Source organism: Nansenia antarctica, assembly GCF_963989245.1.
Source record: "Nansenia antarctica genome assembly, chromosome: 1".
Classification (NCBI taxonomy): Eukaryota; Metazoa; Chordata; class Actinopteri; order Argentiniformes; family Microstomatidae; genus Nansenia; species Nansenia antarctica.
In genome coordinates, this window is record NC_137674.1 from 5584577 (window position 1) to 5604511 (window position 19935).

Below are 19935 nucleotides of genomic sequence, written 5' to 3' on the forward strand. Positions count from 1 at the left end.
CAGTTATCATGGAATAGTCAAGTGTGTTTTTCCAACTCTACATTCCATTTACATAACCAATGACTAGCTTTGTTTCATCCAAAGTGATGCCTCTGGCAGAACATACATGTCTATATGTTGTCATTTAGATATAGTTTCACATCTGTTCAAGTCTTGGTTTCACTTTATGGTTAAATAAAAAGAAATAGACATTTCCTCGAGAGTTTTCTTACCACTAATTTGGGTAGTCACATGACCATATTGAGCAGCTTTTAATGTGATCTCAGTTAGGCTCATGCGGTAGCCAAGTAAAAGATATGCATAGATCAAGTAACGGATCTTATTGTAGTGCGATGTAGTGTCTGTAAAAAAATAATGAACTCACTCAGGATTTATCAATCTTTCTTTTATTGTAAGCCATTCAATTTGTATAAGGAGTTTCATTTTTATTTTCTGACAAAGACAGCCCTATGAGTATGACCCATTTGACACAGCCACAGATTATTGTAATTATAAGTAAGTCATGATGCAATGGAAGTTATAGCAGCCTATAGCTATGAGGCAAAAGAAAAGTTATGATTTTGGGTCTTAATGTAAAGGATCTGTTGTTGTTTTTAGCTGCTCATAAAACCATTGTGGGAAATATGCACTAATTTCACTTTTTCAGATATGATTGCCACTAAACATTAATGAGGATATACTGCGTCTCCTCATACATTGTGTGGGTGTGATAGAAACATGACGATGCTGAATTGTGATATGCCTTTGTTTGTTTGATTATCCCTTGTACGTTATGGTGTGTAGATAACTGTTGTTCGATGACTCCATTCGATTTGGTGTTCTCTTAGGCATGACAAGGTGATTTTATGATGACCCATCTGAGCTTATCTTTCCTCATGTGAGTTCCTTTGATAGGCTACTGTCAAATGTACGAAACGGAAAAGGTTTCTAAGAAGATTAACAACATGCATACTCTATCTCCTATTCTGAAGGAGAAAGTACAGATTTTGTAAATCACCTAACAAAACATGCTTATGAATGTAATTAATTTGTTTCCCATGCCCTCTAGAAACATACAATTGAAAGTGTTAAAAGTAAGAGTTAAAAGTACTCCACACAAGTTGACAATTAACGTGTTCCAGAATAGCGTAGCTGTGCCTACTAAGAGTTGTGAAAGCAAATTCTAGTACAGGGCCATTTCACCTTGTACAAATGTGGACCATGAAGTTGACTATAGGTCTTTTACACCAATATCTTGCATGTGTATTTTGTGCAGTGTCATAAATCAAGCATAAGCCTATGCTAAGATATTTTATCCTTTAACCTTCCCCCCTCCCCCACAAGAGATTGTATGGTCTATTGTAGAAGGTGGAACTGCAAACAGGCCATCTGTGTATAAAGCAGAAATTGTTTCCAATTAATTTGTACAGTTCACTCAGCAGTCTCAAATTTGAATGTCTGATTTGTTCGCTTTGTCTTTTTTAGTTGTCTGCCTTTTGCTAGATAGCGTAGGAATAACAATGGCAGAATCGTTGTTTGCTTGACAATGTCTCCTGCTCCCCTATTCCTCTCAAAGGGCTGTCTGTATAACAGATGTATCTGTACATTTCCTCCAGTTCTTTGAACAATAAAATCGGTATTTAATCAAAACGTTGATTTGAGATTCACCGTGAGTGCGTGTGCTGTGCGTGTCAGTGGCTGACGACGTGTGTTTTTAAAATGAGGGATGTCAGTCGATACATTTGAGTTATTTTGTCTTTCTTCCATTTTCAAATAATCGCACCAACAGTTGTCTCCTTCTCAGTTCTCCCCAAGCTGCTTGCTGGTGGTCTTGTAGCCCATTCCAGCCTTGTGCAGGTCTACAATCTTGTCCCTGACGTCCTGCTTAGACAGCTCTTTGGTCTTCCCCATGATGGAGAGGTTGGAATCTGATTGATTGATTCTGTGGACAGGTACCACAGAAGGTATACCAAAATCCCTCCTGAGATGTGCGCAAACCTGGTGACCAACTACAAGAAACGTGCCCTGTGACCTCTGTGCTTGCCAACAAGGGTTTCTCCACCAAGTGGTAAGTCATGTTTTCCTAGGGGATCAAATACTTATTTCCCTCGATCAAATGCAAATCACAAAATCTTTTATATTATGTGTTTTTCTGGATTTTTTTTGTTGATATTCTGTCTCACTGTTAAAATAAACCTATCATTATAATTATAGACTGTTCATCTCTTTGTCAGTGGGCAAACTTACTTGATTATACAACTATATAATTAGGTGTTTAATCTGTTCATTAAGCGATGTGTGTTTCTCATATTAATTTGATTTGACTGAAAGAAAGGTAGAAATTGTAAAATATAATTTTAAAAATAAGTAAATATAGTAAAAATATAACACTTGGTATTCATGAAAAACATAGAACAATATATTGTCTACTCCAAAGGCCTTCTTAAAAGGTAATGACTGATCGGTAATTACACATGATTATGACCGAAGGACACTTACATGAACTTATTCAGGCCGCGTTCGTAAGTTTGCTCTCAGAGCGCTGGAGCGCACACCGGGTTCAACGTCATAAAGGGACCAAGTAATTTGATTGGACAAGAGACATTCCGTGAGTGCTGATCAGGTTTCCAGAGCGGATTTACGAACGCAGCCTCAATACAGTTTATTGTAAATGTCTCATGCAGTTCTGTTGTCTGACGCTAGGCGTCCTGGGCGACGTGGACAGGGACAAGCGGACAGTTTAACAGCATTATTCTATTTGATCATGTGAAGTTGTTGAAGTGTTCGAAGCACCGCGGGAAGTGTTGCGTGTTCGTTAGGGTCCAGCCAGACGATGACAGACAGGTGACAGACTTCCACAGATCCATAAGTCAATAATTCACTTTCGTCATGGACGAGGCGATAGTGATTATTCTGATATCCCTTGCGATGTTTCTGGGATGTTTTCTATTGGGATTGATTCCACTTCTGATTAAACTCTCCGAGGTAAGATTTCTGGAGCGTTTTCCCTCCCATGCATTCATGAAATGTGTTTCTGCAGACTAGCCTACATACATATTTGAAACGTATTTTTTTATTATTATTGCGCCTAGATGTTCTACTGTTTTACATTTAGATGTTGTAGAAATCACAGATCAGAGGCACAAATCACCGCCTCCCCTCTGCATACCGATCTGTGTCTAGACTTCTACAGAATCCAAATGTCAAATAGTAGTGAATCTAGTCACCAATGGGGCTGCCTCTGATGGTGCGTCTGAAATGATCCTACAGTCATGTAGAGGCTTATTTCCAGGCGGTGATCAAAGTTCAGTTTGAGAGTCAATATCCTGTGTTGCCACAGACACTTAGATTGTGGCACCTATTCTATGACCCTGTTCAAACTCATTGGAAAAGTGACACCGCCCGCCCAATCTAATACAAGTTGCGGATCATTTTATGGAAACATTGTCATAATGGGAATATGGTGGGTGACAACAGTTATCACACTACAGCTTTGTTACAAGCTAAAGGTGTCTGTCAACATTAAAAGCATTGACATATAATAATGTGCTCATATGTTCCTCTTCTTGCTCCCAGCAAAGACTTCAGTTTGTCACTGTGCTCGGGGCAGGACTCCTCTGTGGGACTGCCCTGGCCATCATCATCCCAGAAGGGGTGGACTTACTGGGGGAGTCATGGAGAGGTGAGGGGTTCAGGCCAACTGGCCTAAATAATGGATTAAAAAACTAAACTGAACTGTAGAACCATGCCTATGCACTAGCGCTAGGGTTAGCTGGCCAACTAATTAACTAATTCATTATTTCAGAGTGGACACAATGGAAATGTGAACAAATGAATGGATCTTCAAAAAAAAAAAAAACTGCTGTTAATGCATTATGCAACCCCAAACCCCTCTGTAATTTATGTTTATTCTGATTCTGTTTAGTACAAAGACATACACTGTATGAGAGCACTTCAGAATAAAGCCTGCTTAGAAAATGAACTCAGTGATCTAATTTGTGGCGCAGGGAATGTGAGATGTGTACGAAACCCATGTTGCACAGCTCCAATTCACAGCTGGAGTTCTGTAATGAATCTGTGGATGGGTAGATAGTTACATAATGACTTGTAGAAGTGGTTTGAGCATGTAGACAAAATGGCCATGCTCAAAAAAGGGACCCAATTTTCTCCATTATTGTCTCTGCAGCCTCGGCCTGCCTTGCTGGACCAGCCAACAATCAGAACATCAGCGATGCGAATCAGTTCCAGAAGCCATCCTCCGAGAAAGGCCTCCCACCTCGCTTCTTCATCGGGGTGTCCTTAGTGGTCGGCTTCACCCTCATGTTTGTGGTAGATCAGATCGGTAGCTACTGCTCCATGCATGGCAAGTGTCCATATTACTCTCCTATACAACATCTAGGTATTCTCTCCCTATAAAACAGCTGGTCTTCTCTCCCTCTCTCCAAACCGTTGTCATCATGTGCCCGTATGTTATATTGCACAGGTTAACAGTTGTTTGAATATGTTTCTCATTCTAGACACACGGACTGGCATGTCCAGCAGCAGCAGTATCACAGCTACACTGGGGCTGGTCATTCATGGTGCAGGTACTCACACAGTCACTCACATACACAACACGCTTAGCACACTGGAGTCCAACTCCAACATACAAGTTAATAGAAAACATGCTTCATGATTGTGGAACTTTCAGTTACTTACTACTGTCTGTATCAGTTTACAAGCAAAATTCCCAACATAGCCTTTGAGCTGGTCGTTCTCATGTGACTCATCAGTCATGTGACGCTTGCATTTCGCATATTTCAAACTAGGGCTATGGAATGTTTTTCTTGGCAAAAAGGAGACGGTTCATTCTAATCTCATACAGTGTATTTGGACAGAAAGTGTTTTAGATTAAGCAAAGCAGAGGTATGTAGTGTACATGTCATGCAGTGTAGTGATCATTATCATTTCCATTTCCTGTCTGTAGCTGACGGAGTAGCTCTGGGTGCAGCCGTGGCTTCCTCTCAAGTAACAATTCAAGTCGTTGTGTTTTTTGCTGTGATTCTGCACAAGGTGAGTGTCCACTGGGTTACAGTACTTTTCACTGTTAACCAACACCATCATACATAACAAACACGGCATGGGTTTTCCAAGCGTGGATGGTTTATATTGTTCTTGCAGAACTCTTGAAAGCGCTCCCTCCCTTTCCCTACCGGTCTCCCCCTCTCTAAGATTACACTCACTCTATTTTCGTCTCTCAGGCTCCTGCTGCGTTTGGTTTGGTCTCGTTTTTGATGCATGCAGGCTTGGAGAAGAGACAGATCCAGATGCATCTGTTGGCCTTCTCAGCTGCAGCACCCATACTTGCCATCAGCACTTACTTCATCTTGAATGCGGTAGGAAGCATCTAAATATTCCGTTTCTCAGAATTGGTTGTCACAATTAAATAAAATGCAGTTTCTCTATAAGACACACACCTTGTAACATAATCCAGTGATGATATCTCTCTGATGATTTTTTTTCTCTGCAGACTGGTGGCTCATCCCAGCAGCGCCTTAGTGCTACAGGTGTGGGAATGCTCTTCTCAGCCGGCACCTTCCTCTATGTGGCCACGGTGCATGTACTCCCTGAGATAAGCAGCAGACGGCAGCAGCACTCCGCTCACCTCCACCATGCTGGGGCAGGAGCCCACCAACAAGGGGGCCTAGGGGTCCTGGAGAGCCTCACTCTTGTCTTTGGAGCAGGGCTTCCTGTGTTACTGGCCCTAGGGCTACATGACGACTGACCAGTCTGTTGTTCCATCAGACTGAGAACTGTGTGGGAGTGAGAGAAAGCCAGAGATCATGTGTGTGACTGAGACCTCTGTACTTGCATAGCTCCTGCCAGTTTTCTCCATCATGGTCAGATCTTATTGGAATTTATTTTAAACTGACCTATTGAGATTGACTGAACGAGCAAGAGAACATTTACGAATGTATTCTTATTGTTGTCCTTCTTTAGGAAGAGCAAAGCATTTGATCGAACAAAGCGTTTTTTTGTGTGTTTTTTTTGCAGTAAGTCAAACCTGATAAGGGATAATATTGATAACACATGTTTTAGTAATCTTTAAGAAGACGTGTTGGTTGGTTTTCTCATTAAAGGCTGCCATAAAACTAAAGGAAGCGTAAAGGAGGCAAAATGGAAAATAGTGATATTATTAATATTTATTTTCTTACTCTCATATTGGATAAGGGTTTTCTACTGGGTCTGAAAACATGTCTCCTCAGTTGCTGTTAAATCACACAGGGATTAAAGCAAAAAAAAATAAAAAATTCTCCTGACTGAGGAATAAAATAATAAAGTGAAAAAAAAAGAACATAGTATGATATATTATTATTATTATTATTATTATTATTAAAATATATTATTTTTTTCCTTAGAATTATAGTATGATATATTATTATCATACTAAGGAAAATAATAATAAAGTGAAGAAAGAAAAATATATAATATATCATACTATGGGTTTCTATGTTCTTTTTTTTCACTTTATATATTTTTTCCTTTTATAAATATAATATAATTATAATAATATATCATACTATACTATGTTCTTTTCATCTGGTTTTGGTTCTCTAATGGGGCCATCGTGGTCAAATGAGTGAAAAAAAAGAACATAGAAACCCATAGTATGATATATTATATCTTTTTTTCCACTTTTTCCTTATTATGATACTTTATACATAATATAAAAGCAGTGAAATGTAAGCAATAACATGGACACACACATTTATAATATAGTAATATATAATATATATTTCACTTTATTATATTTTCCTTAGTATGATAATAATATATCATACTAAGGAAAAAAATTATAAAGTGAAAAAAATAAAATAATATATCATACTATACTATGTTCTTAAACAAATCCGTATTATTTGTTTCCTTAGTATGATAGTATGATATATTATTAGCATTCTAAGGAAATAAAGAACATAGTATAGTATGATATATTATTATCATTCTAAGGAAAAAATAATGAAGTGAAAAAAGAAGAAAAAAACAACATAGTATAATATGATCATACTATGTTTCCATTTCAGGTTGTTGCTGTCACTTTTCACAATGGACCTATCACTAAGCCACGCCCCCTTTGAAAACTCGGACAAACAAACAACGCTTCACTGACGGTGACTGACAGACCGACCGTGACTGAATGAGTTTGCACATTTCTGATTTACCACAGCAAATAATAGATTTTTTTTTTTTTTAAAGAGGACAAGAATATTTAATCTAGAAGCTTTTCACCATCAGATATTAGCAGTGTGCGAATTAAATCACGGTGTGCGGGGGAGCCCAGGGATTAAAGCCCCCCCAAAAAATCTCCTGACGGAAAAAAAAATTCTGGCCAAATCGGGGCCGGTGGCTTTCCGTGCGCAAAGCGCGCGTGCGATTTTCCGTTCTACGTTCTAATGCTTTGACTTTTCTTTCGAAAAATGTGAATACATTTCCGCGTTGTCGAAAATCAATGACACATCGCTAGTCAACTAACACGGCTTGTTTTGTGAGCCTGCTAACAATGTAAAGTAGTGTTGTAGTTAACTAGGTAACAATGTAAAGTAGTGTTCTAGTTAACTAGGTAACAATGTAAAGTAGTGTTCTAGTTCTAGATTATGCCCTTCCTATAATCTTAAAGGAGTGCAAAACACTGCCCACCTTCAAAACCACTCTCAAAAAACATTTACAGGAGGCTGCAATCCGTAACTGGACCCTCTAAATCAAAAATCAGATTAAAAGACCCGAACTACCCACTGTACATACTTTGTGTTTTGTCCCCCGCCCCCACCTGTGGTGTATGTCCCCACCTGTCCTACCCGCTGTACATACCTTATGTTTTGTTGTATTGTTCTTCCCATGATGGATGTGTGTTTATCTTGTAGATAGTAATAGTTATTTGTCTGTATTATCTAGTAGATAGTACTAGCTTTTTTGTCTGTCTTACATGTAACGATGAATTGAGAATCAAGGACCCCAATTGAAATAAGCCAGTGGCTTTCTTGGGTTTTTATCCTGTTAGTTGACCTTGTATGTAATATGTACTTTCATGTACCTACTTCTGCAAATCTTCTAATAAAGTTTTCAATCAATCAATCAGTTAACTAGGTAGCAGTCCAATCCATTTCGCTGCTGTATTTTGGCTTGACTAGCGAGTTTGTGTTGTGATTCTCAACAACGTAGTTTCACCCTTTTCCATAGTTTTGAATAATACATGTGTGGACTGACGATGTAGCACAGCCTAACTTATTCTAATAATTATTTAACATAGTTTTATTCTGATAATGATTCCCCCCTCCTCCCAGACTTACAAGGTCACATTATTATTGGATTGGTTGTTTGGTGCCGGGTGAAGTTGGCTAAACATTTAACCTGCTAGCTAGCAAGAGAAACATCATGTCACTCTCCAAAGGTCTAAAGAGGAAAGTTGACGGTGAAAACAGGGCATTTAAAGAGGAATGGACAGCGAACTATGCGTTCATCCTACCTGGTTTCATCAATGCAAAGCCGTTGTGAGAGACTGCATTTTCCGTGCTCACAATGAATGTTCCCTTCCACCTATACATGCGAGTCGTCCTTTTCGTCAATGAATGTGATAAAGACGCGCTAGAGGAATCGATTGGTGCATAAAAACCTTGAGAACTGCCGGATTAAAGTGACGTCCATAATAATAATAAATAATAATAATACATTAGACTTATAGCGCTTTTCTAGACACTCAAAGACGTCCATATCACCAGATAGCCAACAAATAGTGACCGATGGGAGATGCCAGTTTTCTCATTAAGTGAGATTTAATAGCCTAATATTATTTTTTCTATTTTTAATGAATGGCTCATTGTAATTATTATCCCTAGTAATGTAGCGTGTTTGCTCTGTCATTAAATGTTTTTCAGGAGCATAGGCTAAGCAGATTCAGCTTTTTTTTTTGGCACCGATTTAGTTGTCAATGTTTTTCAGAAAATTAAACTGCATTTGCTTTGTTACTGTTCACATGTGTGGTGCAGTCACATTCACATAGCCTATAAGTAAACATTAAGTTTGAATTATTTACTGAGCTGGCGTTACTTTTTTCAAACCACACACCGCATGTCGGCTATTTCAGCACCACGCGTTGTCCACCTACTTATCACTATGAGGGGTTCAGCGTCAGTGCACCCCGCTGCAAGTTACTGTCGCATAGTTGTAGCCAATAAAGGCCTATATGTAGGCTATAAAGGCTATTATATATCATTTATATACCTAATACCAACATCAAAATAGATTGTATGCCTCTACAAATCATATTACACAAGGTAAAATCCGTCACAACTTGGAATAAATCCATCGCAATTTAGAATATTTTAGAGCTCCCCCAAAATTTCACAAACCATGTTTCCAGGGGAGCTCATGTCACCACTAGGGGAGCTATAGCTCCCCGAGCTCCCCCTTATTTCGCACCCTGGATATTAGCGAGTTGTTTGTCCGAGTTTTCTGCCTGTAGTGACTTTTGCTGTGACAATTTCTATTTTGGGGCGTGGCTTAGCGATAGGTCCATTGCTTCTGATGTTGTGTGTCTGACAGGGAGGTCAGGGAGGCATTGTGACAGGTTCTGTTGAGGGACTGTAATAATATTATTAATAAGTCCGTTTTGAATGCTTTATTGGTATGCAAACATTTCACTATAGAAAAGTAATACATATAAATAATGCTAAGCAACAACAAACTATGACACCCTTATGAATAAAATAAAAAATCTAGGTCACCTACTGTGATATATTGTCCTGCAAAAATAGCAACAAAATGTATTAGGCTACATTTTTTCAGCAGTATGTAAATAATACAGCATCCATCTGGGGTGGGGGTGGGGGTGGTGGGGGTGCAGGTAGGGCTGCACCAAACGAGGAATGAACCAATGGGCCTGTCATGCCAGGGAGGGTAGAGCGTTTCCCCCGGTTTACATGTTCCGTTTCGTAGGATTCACTATGTAATTGATTCCATCCTAGCCAACTATCTCATTCTGCTGGTGTAGTGGGGCCGGTGTCATGTCAGATAGTGTTCCTACTCTGACAGAAAGGCTTTTTTTTTTCTTTCTTTTTTTTCCCAGATTTTATCCCTTTTTCACCCAATTTGGTAGCCAATTGAACCCAACCTAGCATTCAATTATCCCCTGCCTATTGCGAAGGATCCGCCGCACGACCCCGTGGCCGGCAGTCAGACTAGCTGACTGGCTCCTCGAGCCCAGCACCTGTTATTCCGGCACCCCGGGGCGCTGTTGCGCGACGGATCCTTGTCCGGAAATACTCCTATACCGCCCTCGGGAGCGGCTGCCCAATATATGGAGAATATGCCGCTCCCCGTGTGTGCCCCAGCCATATCCGGATCTGGCGAGCTGGGATTCGAACCCAGCCCCCGGTGGGCAGCATGCACTAGTGGCCAGTGCTTAGACCGCTACACCACCGCGGGGCACACAGAAAGGCTTTTATAAGTAATCTGATGAAAATGATTGTAAAATAACAATGATAGTAGCTTACACTTATGACACTTGGTCCTCCAAAGCAGTCTTGTTATGACTAATTACGGTTATTGATTGAATGTTATATTACTAAACGTTTGCCATTATGATTAAATACTACTTCAGTGATGATTGTCAATCGTGTTATACCCTTGGTTATCACATTTCTGTAAATATTATAACAGTGATTTTGATATTCCCATGCTTTAGATCGTCTGTATGCTTATGAATATACAAAATATGCATACAATGAATGCAATATTTCATTTATTCATCTGTAAGACAGCTGAAGCTTGCAGATGACATATTAGTGTTTGCATCTGTAATCGTACAGTATATCATTCAAGTCAAATATTTGGATCAAATTGACAAATATGCAATAACCTCAATTAATGTTCTGAATCAAATAATTAATGTTAAAAATGCATGAAAACACTTAATGCAATGATGACATCATCAATTCAGTTTAGCCAAACAGTCCCTAACTGTGTACTGCTACACACAACAGTAGCCTAATTCCTAAATTGTAAGTTCTGAGGATAGCATACATCAATATCACAGATTTACTTCAGCTATGATACTGACAAAGACATATAAAATATGAATTGCCCAATCCCATAATAGTCATGTGCCCCAACACCATTTGCTCATGATGAGCCTGCCTGAGTCTCTTTGCTTGCGTTTGTTTGTGTGTAAAAGGATGATAGTTCACAATTTGATGCGTCCAAGGTAGGCTGAGAGCTCAGCCTCTAGAGCCATCTGGTGAAACGTGCGGCTGTGTGTCTGTTCCCTCACCCTCTCCCTCATGTGGAAGGAGGCGCGGGCCACTCTGCGTGCCTCCTCCTGCACCTCCTCTCTCTGCCTCTGCAACCTCTCCCTTCTGTGCTCTTTCATAATGATGCAGCTCTGCCTCAATGTGATCTGCACCTCCTCCTCCCTTTGCACCCTGTCTTTGACCCGCTGGTGGCTGCGCTGCCTCTCCTGGTTGTCCTTCTGGGCCTGCTGGGCTCTACTCCTATGATTGGCACGGGCGTACTGGGCTGCCTGCTCCATACGCTGCTGGCTCAACTGGGCCAGGACCTGCTTGTGCGTGAGTTGCTGGTGACTCTGCAACATTGCCCGCAGTTGTGCCCTCTGGATTTGCTTGTCCTCCTGTGCCGAGCGCTCCTGCAACTCCCTTAGTCTCACCACCTCAGCCTGGGCACGTTTCTTCCAGGAACGCTGCAGTTTCTCCTCCAAGGCACTCCTCATCAACGCCGCCTCTGCCTCCGTTTTCAGCTCCACCTCCTGCTTTAGGAGGAGGTGTCGAAGCAGCTCTCTCTGGTTGTCCTGGTGGAGCCTCCTTCTCTCTCTCCTCTCCTGATTCACTCTGCTCTTCCGGGCCCTCTGCTCCTTCTCTTGCGTAAGTTGCCTCTCCTTCTCCCTCTCCATCTTCTCCTCCCGCTCTCTGTCTTTAAGCAGTTGCTCTTGGTACCGTTTGCGTTCCCCAGCCTCTCTCTGTGCCGCCTCCATTTTGTCCCTGCGTTGCACCACCTTCTCCTCTGTCTGCCTCCTCCAGCGATACTCCTGCAGTAGCACCTCCTGTTCGCGCTGACTAGCCAACTCGACCTCCTGACGCTCCCTTTGCCTCCTCCGGGCCTCCAGCTCCTCTTGCCAGTGTTGCATGTTGCGCTCTAGGCCCTTTCTCCTCATCCTCTCTCTCTGAGCCCGTCTGGCCTCCTCCTGTCTGCGTGCCTCCTCCCGCTCCTGCTCCTCCTGTTGGCTCAGCCTCAGCCTGGTCTGCTCCTCTTGATGCCTCACCAGCATCAGAGCTGCTATCTTGCGGTCTTTCTCTGGCACGGTGACCCTCATCTTCTTCTTGATATCCCGAGTGAGCCTTTCTAATTGCCTCCGAGTGGTCGGAGAGTGTCTGAGGTCTCCTAGACTTAGGCATGAAACCATGTTCTTGTCAGGTCTCAAGCTGTTTTGTTCTCTTTTGGTGTCAGCAGAATGATATGATGATCTACTGCTCACAGATGTCCTTCTAATGCCCAGATGATCCACACATCCACCACCACCACCACCACCACAAACTTCACTTGACTTATCGGAGGCCCGGCTGCTCTCTACCTCAAGAACCGTCTCTAGAGGAGGTGAGAGTTTCTGAACAGGAGGGGGGGGGCTCCTGTATTTCGCCTCCTCGTCGATGATCTTCTCTCTCTCCTCACGGCACAAGCGCAAAAGTTTCAGGCGCTCCTTCTCGTACGCTTTATACAACACCATGACAGCGCCCTCCAGCGGAGTGTCCGGGTAACTGTCCTCGGCGAACTCGTTCAGAGATTTAATTAAAAGTTGGACGGGTTTGACACCGACTCTTGTACATGACTCCAGGGACCGCGGGCTGGTTAACACATATCTGCTTCCATCGGCTTCTGTTGAATGAATGATAATGAATGAATGAATTAATGAATGAATGAATGGTCTTTATTGTCATTAATACAGTACAGGTACCATACAACGACATTTAGGAGGGGGGGCTCCCCTGGTGCTAGGAAAAAAATACTAAAAACAAGAGGGGGAAAGAGCTGGTTTACATAAATAAAGGCTATATACACTATCCACTATACTTTACTACTATACTATACAAATAAAACACTGTGCTGTACTCTATGCTATGCTATACATATCCTAACATTTCCTATCTCTGAACCTTATGTGCACGAACCTGTTGTATCAAAGTTATTTAGATCCAAGTTTCGCAGTTTAGGAGAAGACGAACTGATTTCCCCCATGATGATGTTGTTATATCCCAGCTGACTATCTAGATCGTTTCGTATCGTCGCATAATTCACTTCAATATAGTTTTAGTTTAGCTTTCACATAAAGCCCAAGTGACACGGTTGATTGCTTTTAATCAAACGTGCATAAAGCATTTCAGCATTTCAGCATTTCCCAAACGCCTGTTCTTTATTTCAAACTCTAACATGAAGACACTGCTTCCTAGAGATTAGTCAGAATTTAAGGCTGCGTTCGTAAATTCGCCCTGGAAATCTGATCAGCACACATGGAACGCCTCTTGTCCAATCAAATTACTTGGTCCATTTATGACGTTGAGCCCAGTGTTCGCTCCGGCGCTCTCAGAGGGAAATGACGAACGCACCCTTTAATGTCGCAGGGAAATGCAGGCAGCTTCTTTGGTTACTAGGGACGCCTTGGTGACCATAGCAAACCCAACGAGTGCGTCTGACGGGAGAAAGAGGGACCCTACTTGTTGAGGGGTTTTGGAAAGCGCCCTCTTGCGGCTATGGAGGACCAAGTCTGTCAAAATTAACAATAAATATATAGATAAATAAATGAGTGTAGGAATAACTAAATGAATAAATAACGAACAGTAATTAACAAATGAACAGTAATTAACAGTAATTAACAGTAATAACGAAATACATTTATATATTTATTTATTCTTTTACGCATTCATTCTTTGTTTTCCACATTCATTCTTTGTTTCCCACATTGTTTTCCACATTCATTCTTTATTTTCCACATTCATTCTTTCATTTCTTCCCCGATTATCAGATCTGTATGCACATATGGGGGCGTGTCTCGCATTTTCATTGGTTGATGCCCCACGCATTTTCATTGGTTGATGCCCCACGCATTTTCATTGGTTGATACCGCGCGTGACGTGGTAAAAGCGACAAAGTCGAGATCGTCCTTGGGCCTGTTGAATCTCTACTAGACCTTGCAGAATCTAATCAATAGTTAATAACTGGGGACGACACGTCGAACTTCAGGTCTTCACTCGAGCACGCTTTATTATAGAATGAACTCGCCTGAGGGGCGTGGCAATCATAGACATGACAGGGCCAAACCATTTTTCATTACCATCTGGGTGGGCAAATTCTAGATGTGATTGTTTTATTCCTTTACATCCCTAGATTATGTTTTGATATGATATACCTTTTGGTTTGGCAGCTTATTAGTGGTTATCACCTCTTAAAGGTATGGACTGCTTTTCTTCAAAAAAGAGTTTTGCCAGAAAAAGTCCCCTGCCATCTCTTGCTCCCCTTCGTATGATTCGCTCGTAGCGTAGGTCGGGCTGTGGTTGTGATAGAGACATGAGACCAGAGGTTTTTTTTACGCACCTGAGTCTCCTGAACAGTAGATATCGACCCCTAGTCGATCAGACCTTCTTAGGCTGAGCTATGGTCACGTTTCCGCACCTACCCCCCTGTAATATTGTTTCTTTTTTCTTGTATTCTTTCTTTTTTGTAATGTATTTGCCTTACCTTGATTCCTAGATAAATGGTTCAAAAGGAAAACATTAAGTTAACAAATGTAAAACTGCACTAAACTAACTTGCTAGCTAAAGTTACCTGAATGGGTCCAGAGAGGGGAATGGGTCCAGAGAGGGGTGAGAGGTGTGAATGGGTCCAGAGAGGGGAATGGGTCCAGAGAGGGGAATGGGTCCTGAGAGGTGTGAATGGGTCCAGACAAGGCAGGGGGAGGGGAGGGGGGCTGGTCTGGTTGGAGGAGAAGGAGAAGGAGGATGGAGTGGAGAGTCGTTGGTGGAGCTGGGGGGAGGGAGACAATGACCCCTCCGTGTCAAAGCTGTTGAAGAACCGGTTCAACTAGTCTCCAGATCTCCAGCCACCTGTAGTAGCTGGTGATTATTTTTTTATTTTTTTTTACATTTTTGGCATTTAGCAGACGCCTTATTCCAAAGCGACTTACAATCAATACATTTGAATACTAAGCATGTGAATCAGCAGTCCACTATTCGTTGCAGGAAGAGTACTCTAGCTCGGGCCCGGGGCCACCGATAGAAGGAAAAACCTTCTCCCTATTATCGCCTTCTACTAAAACGTTTTTATTTTTTATTTTTTTATTACTGGAGAAACTGAGAAACAGTACAAGGGGGGCAGTAGAAGTTCTTAGGGACACAGTAGAGGGGAAAGCGGGTGTCTTTGGGAGACGTATCACGTGGTGATCTTCTTTAATATTATAAACAGATTGCACTTCTTCAGGTTCTAGACTGAAATGTAGCACAGTTAGTGAATGGTTCTGGTACCAGTACCCTGTTACTCGCATTAAATAGGTTATGTCTGTGGTACCAGTTGGTTTAGCTTATGAGTGGTACAACGTCTACAAACTTCATCGATAAATTGCTGGGCTGAACTTCACCAGGGAAGCAGGACAGGTCAGTGATGTCTGGTCAAAGTGTAATATAACCGCTAGAGGGCGACAGCGTTCTTTCTATCGGCTCCGGTGTGTGTGTGTTGGCGTTGTGTGTCTGTGTCAATCATTTTCAGGCGAAAAGCTAAGCGTCATTATCCAAAAATGTCACATAATAATCGCATTACGTTTTACTACATGTAACCGGTTGGTTATTATTTCCAGTTTGCGGTTAATGTAATTTTGGTTAACAAATGCTTTCTTTCGCTACGATTGGAGACGGGTTACCACGTGACCATGGGACGTATTGAATTTCCCGGTTTGGAACAGTGAAAAGTAGTATTTTTGGGATGTTTTGTACATTGGCACTACATTATTAGTGTTAAAACACTATTTTCTATTATTATTATGTAGTGGAATGCCTATAGAAACTATTGTTGTGGTTAAACCGTGACCCACATTGAAGTGCCAGAGAATGACCCTTCTCCCTCGGACCCATTGTGGGTATCGCTTCTCGGCCTTTTGGCTACACTGGACACATTGTGGCGACGAAGCTCCAACTTGGAAAAGACGACGATTTCTAGCAGCAGCGAAATAGTTAACAGTAGTTAGCTACAATAGCTCTGACGAATCATTGAGGAGTAACAAGTGTTGCCATTCAGAACTTTGATTTTAAGTTTAACGATAGTGAACGTTTCAAAGTTAAGCATAACTTTTTAAAGTAGGCTATGTTGCTCATCTTGAGACATAGAAAGAGAATACTTTAATAATAATAACAATAATTTTGATTCACTTTTTGCTGAATACGCTCAGGAGCACGACTGAGATGTGGTAAGGAAACAGCCCATCACCAACCTATCAGGATGGCAGAACCAAGACTTGAGGAGTCCCATCACCTGAAAACTTCAGACACCACATCAGGTGGGAACGGAACAGTTTTGGAGCATCCCCCAGCCAATGGGAACGGCGGGCCGGAGACTGGCAGCAGGGGGCGATATAGAGAGAAACAGCAAGCTGACAGCGGCGGGGGCATCGCATCTGACAAGTTATGGCAAATGCGAGGCGGACAGAGGGAGGTGTGCTCTGGATTCGTTGCCGGAAACGCTTTTCCTAAGTGCCCAGCTGTCACCCAGCCTTGTCAGGAGCCCGGAGCTGATGCAGCAGGAGAGGGTGGTCTCGTTGCCCACGGAAACAGTGGAGATGGACCGCATGAGGAGACCCTGAGTCAGGTGCAAGGAGAGAGTGGCCACATCGAGAGAATTGACTCCGACACTGGGACAGACACGCGTCTGGGTAAGAAGAAGCACAGGCGCCGACCCTCCAAAAAGAAGCGTCGCTGGAAGCCTTACTTCAAACTGTCCTGGGAGGAAAAGAAAGAACTCGACGAGAGAGAGAGTGCACGGGCTTCCCGAGTGAGGGAAGAGATGTTCGCCAAGGGGCTGCCTGTAGCCCCCTACAACACAACACAGTTTCTAATGGACGAACATGATCGAGAAGAACCTGATCTGAACACAGAGACGGGGGGTGGCCGACGGCTCTTGGAAGACACGGCCAGTGAGGAGGATGTCGAGAACGACGACGAGGAAGAGGATGGTAGCGGTGGTGGCAGCGACGGCATCGGGAGGCCTGGGAACGCAGGCGGGGAGTTTCTTCAAAGAGACTTCTCTGAGACCTATGAGAAGTACCACATCGAGAGTCTTCAAAATATGACCAAGCAAGAGCTCGTTCAGGAGTATCTGGAACTGGAGAAGTGCATGTCTCGTCTGGAGGAGGAAAACAACAGGCTGCGACGCGCAGTGAGCGACCCCAGCAGCATCACCGAGGACAGCCCGCCGACCCAGGCGGACTCGGCGCGGCTCAGAGAGTTGGAGAGGGAAGTGGAGAGAGACTGAGACTGTCGCAGAACTGTGAGAATCAGAATCTGCTGAGCAAAGGACCGAGGACAGATTGTCACCTTGGGTGATTAAAATTATGGACAAAACCAGGTAACGGGTGGGGGGCGGAAACAGGAAAAATCATGGGACTTACACAGGAATTTTTCAATAATGTCACCAGTTTTATGTAATCGGTTTGTTAACTAAGTATGACGGTACAGTCTGTAAATTGCATTGCAATACTTGATATTTCTTTCTATTTGGACTGTTGGCGTCTGTTGAAACTTTTTTCAAGAAAGAATGTATATATTTCAAAGATCATGTAATTCTTTTTATAAAAAGAATGTATTTGAAAATACGATTATGTTTTTGTTCCCCCGTTTCTTCAGTATTGTATCATGCATTAAAATACAAAAAAAAATCAAAAAAAAATCTGTTCTTATCAGTTTAATATCTGATACGTCCCCTACCCGGGGAGTCGGGGACCATATTGATTTTTGGAGCAGGGAGATGGAATAGGGGCTTGCTCCGTCCACTCCACGCATCGACCTGGTATTGCAGTACCTCCAGGAACGGTGCACCCCCCTCTCTGGGTAAAAGACAATGTTGCTTGACTTTTGAGTACCACTGATGAGGCTGTTCCGTTGTAACCGATTGTGGGGATATAACGGTTAAATGGGATGGGTTGGAGCGGCCAGCGACAGAAAAGGCTGAAAACTAAGGGTTTTTGAAGGTTTTGATGTGGGTAAAGAGTGGGATCATTTGAATGTGAAATGTAATAGTATTGAATGTGAGCACAATGATTTTAAAACTAGAATGATTTTTGACGGATCGTTTGAAGAAGAGTTTTGAAACACTTTATTTCTGAACCACTAGGAGGCGCAAGAGGACTTGTTATTAACACAGGGAGCACAAACAAACATCATCCGACCCACTTCCCCAGACAAAGTTAATCTTGTTAGCTTTTAACCCCAAAAATAGAGATTTGCTTCGTTTTTTGTCTTATTTGCACTTTATATCAAATAACTCACTCTCCATTGGTCATCAATAACTCCCCTGTCACAATAATGGATGAATTCAAGTTTCTGGGCACTACCATCTACAACAAAATAAAATGGGATAACAACATCACCCATTTAGTTAAAAAAAGGCCAGCAGCGCTTGTCCTTCATCCTCCGTCAGCTGAAGAGACTCCACATCAGTCGTCACATCCTGGTCCAGTTCTACAGGGCCGTCATAGAGAGCATCCTAACACAGTGGCAGCTGGCCAATAGAGGGCGCTAGGGCGCCGCCCCCACCTTCCAACGCAGCCCCACTTCCTAGTTGCTACTTGTAAAATATTTTAAAAAATAAACATTGTTTATTCATAAAATGCGGCTGATATTCTGTCGGCGTCTATCAGCATTCATTAAAAAGGCGTGAAGGCGTGTAGAAAGCCCTATGTGGTCTGGTTTGAGATGGTGAATGATTAGTAAGAGAACGCGTGTAGAAAGCCCTATGTGGTCTGGTTTGAGATGGTGAATGATTAGTAAGAGAAGGCGTGTAGAAAGCCCTATGTGGTCTGGTTTGAGATAGTGAATGATTAGTAAGAGAACGCGTGTAGAAAGCCCTATGTGGTCTGGTTTGAGATGGTGAATGATTAGTAAGAGAAGGCGTGTAGAAAGCCTTATGTGGTCTGGTTTGAGATGGTGAATGATTAGTAAGAGAACGCGTGTAGAAAGCCCTATGTGGTCTGGTTTGAGATGGTGAATGATTAGTAAGAGAAGGCATGTAGAAAGCCCTATGTGGTCTGGTTTGAGATGGTGAATGATTAGTAAGAGAACGCGTGTAGAAAGCCCTATGTGGTCTGGTTTGAGATGGTGAATGATTAGTAAGAGAAGGCGTGTAGAAAGCCCTATGTGGTCTGGTTTGAGATGGTGAATGATTAGTAAGAGAACGCGTGTAGAAAGCCCTATGTGGTCTGGTTTGAGATGGTGAATGATTAGTAAGAGAAGGCATGTAGAAAGCCCTATGTGGTCTGGTTTGAGATGGTGAATGATTAGTAAGAGAAGGCATGTAGAAAGCCCTATGTGGTCTGGTTTGAGATGGTGAATGATTAGTAAGAGAACGCGTGTAGAAAGCCCTATGTGGTCTGGTTTGAGATGGTGAATGATTAGTAAGAGAACGCGTGTAGAAAGCCCTATGTGGTCTGGTTTGAGATGGTGATTAGTAAGAGAACGCGTGTAGAAAGCCCTATGTGGTCTGGTTTGAGATGGTGAATGATTAGTAAGAGAACGCGTGTAGAAAGCCCTATGTGGTCTGGTTTGAGATGGTGATTAGTAAGAGAAGGCGTGTAGAAAGCCCTATGTGGTCTGGTTTGAGATGGTGATTAGTAAGAGAAGGCGTGTAGAAAGCCCTATGTGGTCTGGTTTGAGATGG

The 19935-nt window shown here is 42.4% G+C and overlaps 4 protein-coding genes across 4 annotated transcripts in view; 3 read left to right on the top strand and 1 right to left on the bottom strand.

Moving 5' to 3' along the window:
* The window catches only part of LOC308175798 (CSC1-like protein 2), a gene marked incomplete at its 5' end in the record, with an annotated part of 29063 nt that extends 27514 nt beyond the window's left edge, over positions 1–1549 (top strand). The window contains one exon of the mRNA XM_080550351.1: positions 1–1549. This exon is cut by the window's left edge and continues 1934 nt beyond it.
* A 1150-nt stretch (positions 1550–2699) lies between these two features.
* Positions 2700–6297, top strand: LOC308157459 (zinc transporter ZIP9). Its single transcript, XM_080531013.1, has 7 exons — positions 2700–2964; positions 3556–3661; positions 4166–4342; positions 4497–4565; positions 4946–5031; positions 5220–5354; positions 5489–6297. Exons 1-7 carry the CDS (start codon positions 2869–2871, stop codon positions 5741–5743), a joined length of 924 nt encoding a protein of 307 aa, XP_080387139.1. The 5' UTR covers positions 2700–2868; the 3' UTR covers positions 5744–6297.
* Positions 6298–11197: 4900 nt separating this feature from the next.
* On the bottom strand, positions 11198–12751 carry LOC308175799 (uncharacterized protein; the record flags this gene model as incomplete). The annotated part of the gene is made up of 1 exon (XM_080550352.1): positions 11198–12751. One exon carries the CDS (start codon positions 12749–12751, stop codon positions 11198–11200), a length of 1554 nt encoding a protein of 517 aa, XP_080406478.1.
* A 3755-nt stretch (positions 12752–16506) lies between these two features.
* Positions 16507–17535, top strand: LOC308158759 (protein HEXIM1-like; the record flags this gene model as incomplete). Its single annotated transcript, XM_080532454.1, has 1 exon — positions 16507–17535. The coding sequence occupies one exon, from the start codon at positions 16507–16509 to the stop codon at positions 17533–17535; it is 1029 nt and encodes a 342-aa protein (XP_080388580.1).
* Between the last annotated feature and the right edge of the window lie 2400 nt (positions 17536–19935).